The sequence below is a fragment of the Panthera uncia genome, unplaced genomic scaffold (assembly GCF_023721935.1).
Source record: "Panthera uncia isolate 11264 unplaced genomic scaffold, Puncia_PCG_1.0 HiC_scaffold_1950, whole genome shotgun sequence".
NCBI lineage: Eukaryota > Metazoa > Chordata > Mammalia > Carnivora > Felidae > Panthera > Panthera uncia.
In genome coordinates this window covers 21,301-22,580 of record NW_026058636.1, presented here as the reverse complement: position 1 = coordinate 22,580, position 1,280 = coordinate 21,301, and the positions used below count along the sequence as shown (strand labels likewise).

The 1,280-nt window shown below is 62.5% G+C and overlaps 1 protein-coding gene across 1 annotated transcript in view; it reads left to right on the top strand.

Annotated features, from left to right (window-relative positions):
• Nucleotides 1–480: 480 nt before the first annotated feature.
• Nucleotides 481–1,280, top strand: part of LOC125917514 (OTU domain-containing protein 7A-like) — a gene marked incomplete at its 5' end in the record, with an annotated part of 2,086 nt that continues 1,286 nt past the window's right edge. The window contains 2 exon segments of the mRNA XM_049623698.1: nt 481–1,069; nt 1,072–1,279. Coding sequence (XP_049479655.1) covers nt 481–1,069; nt 1,072–1,279 — 797 coding nt within the window.

The following is a 1,280-nucleotide window of genomic DNA, read 5'->3' as shown; positions in this document are numbered from 1 at the left end:
CCCTAGAGTAAAGAGATTGGTCATGACCTGAACTGCTAAGGGGGTATGTGTTCTAAGGTAAGGACAAAGTGTCTGTCCCCTGCCTGTAGTAAACAGGTAAGACACCTTTGTAGGAGAGACACCTACAGGCGCAGGTGAAGTGTCATCCTTACCAGAAGGCCTCTAAGTCTACAGAGGCCGGCCAGGACCTGGGTCTGGTCGTAGACCAGCCTCCTCAGGGCTAGAAGGGCAGAGTCTGGGCATGGTGATTCTAAAATGTGCAGAGGCCCCGGGGCTGTGGGCATCTGCACCTTGCCCAAAATCCCTGCCTCGGAGTTCCAGGCTACCAGCAACCTGAGCTCACCAAAAAGGCATCCTGGATGGGACAGTGAGATCCCAACACAGCAGCCTGTGGGCTGGGATGGTCTACCTTTGTCGAACCCACGTGAGATGGCTCATCTCTAACCTTCTTCCTTTCTCGACCTTCCTCTCCCCCCACAGGCCCCTCTGGCACAGCCAGAATCCCCAACAGCCTCTGTGGGGGAGGACGTGCAGTCCCTGGCCGACTCCCTGGACTCGGACCGCGACTCGGTGTGCAGCAATTCCAACAGCAATAATGGCAAGAATGGCAAAGACAAAGAGAAAGAGAAGCAACGCAAGGAAAAGGACAAGACCCGCGCGGACTCCGTGGCCAACAAGCTGGGCAGCTTCAGCAAGACGCTGGGCATCAAGCTGAAGAAAAACATGGGTGGCCTGGGAGGTCTCGTGCACGGCAAGATGGGCCGCGCTAACTCCGCCAACGGCAAGAACGGCGACGCCCCCGAGCGCAGCAAGGAGAAGAAGACCAAGTCACGCAAAGGCAGCAAGGAGGAATCGGGTGCGTCGGCGAGCACGTCTCCGTCGGAAAAGACCACGCCGTCGCCCACGGACAAGGCGGCCGGGGCGTCGCCGGCCGAGAAGGGCGGCGGGCAGCGGGGCGACGCCTGGAAGTACAGCACGGACGTGAAGCTGAGCCTCAACATCCTGCGCGCCGCCATGCAGGGCGAGCGCAAGTTCATCTTCGCCGGCCTGCTGCTCACCAGCCACCGGCACCGTTCCACGAAGAGATGATAGGCTACTACCTGACCAGCGCGCAGGAGCGCTTCAGTGCCGAGCAGGAGCAGCGGCGCCGCGACGCCGCCGCCGCCGCCTCCACGGCGAAGCGGCCGCCGCGCAGGCCTGAGACCGAGGGCGCGCCGGGCTCCGAGCGCGCCTCGCCAGGCCCGCCGGCCGGGCCGCCCACGCAGCTGGTGCTCAAGCTC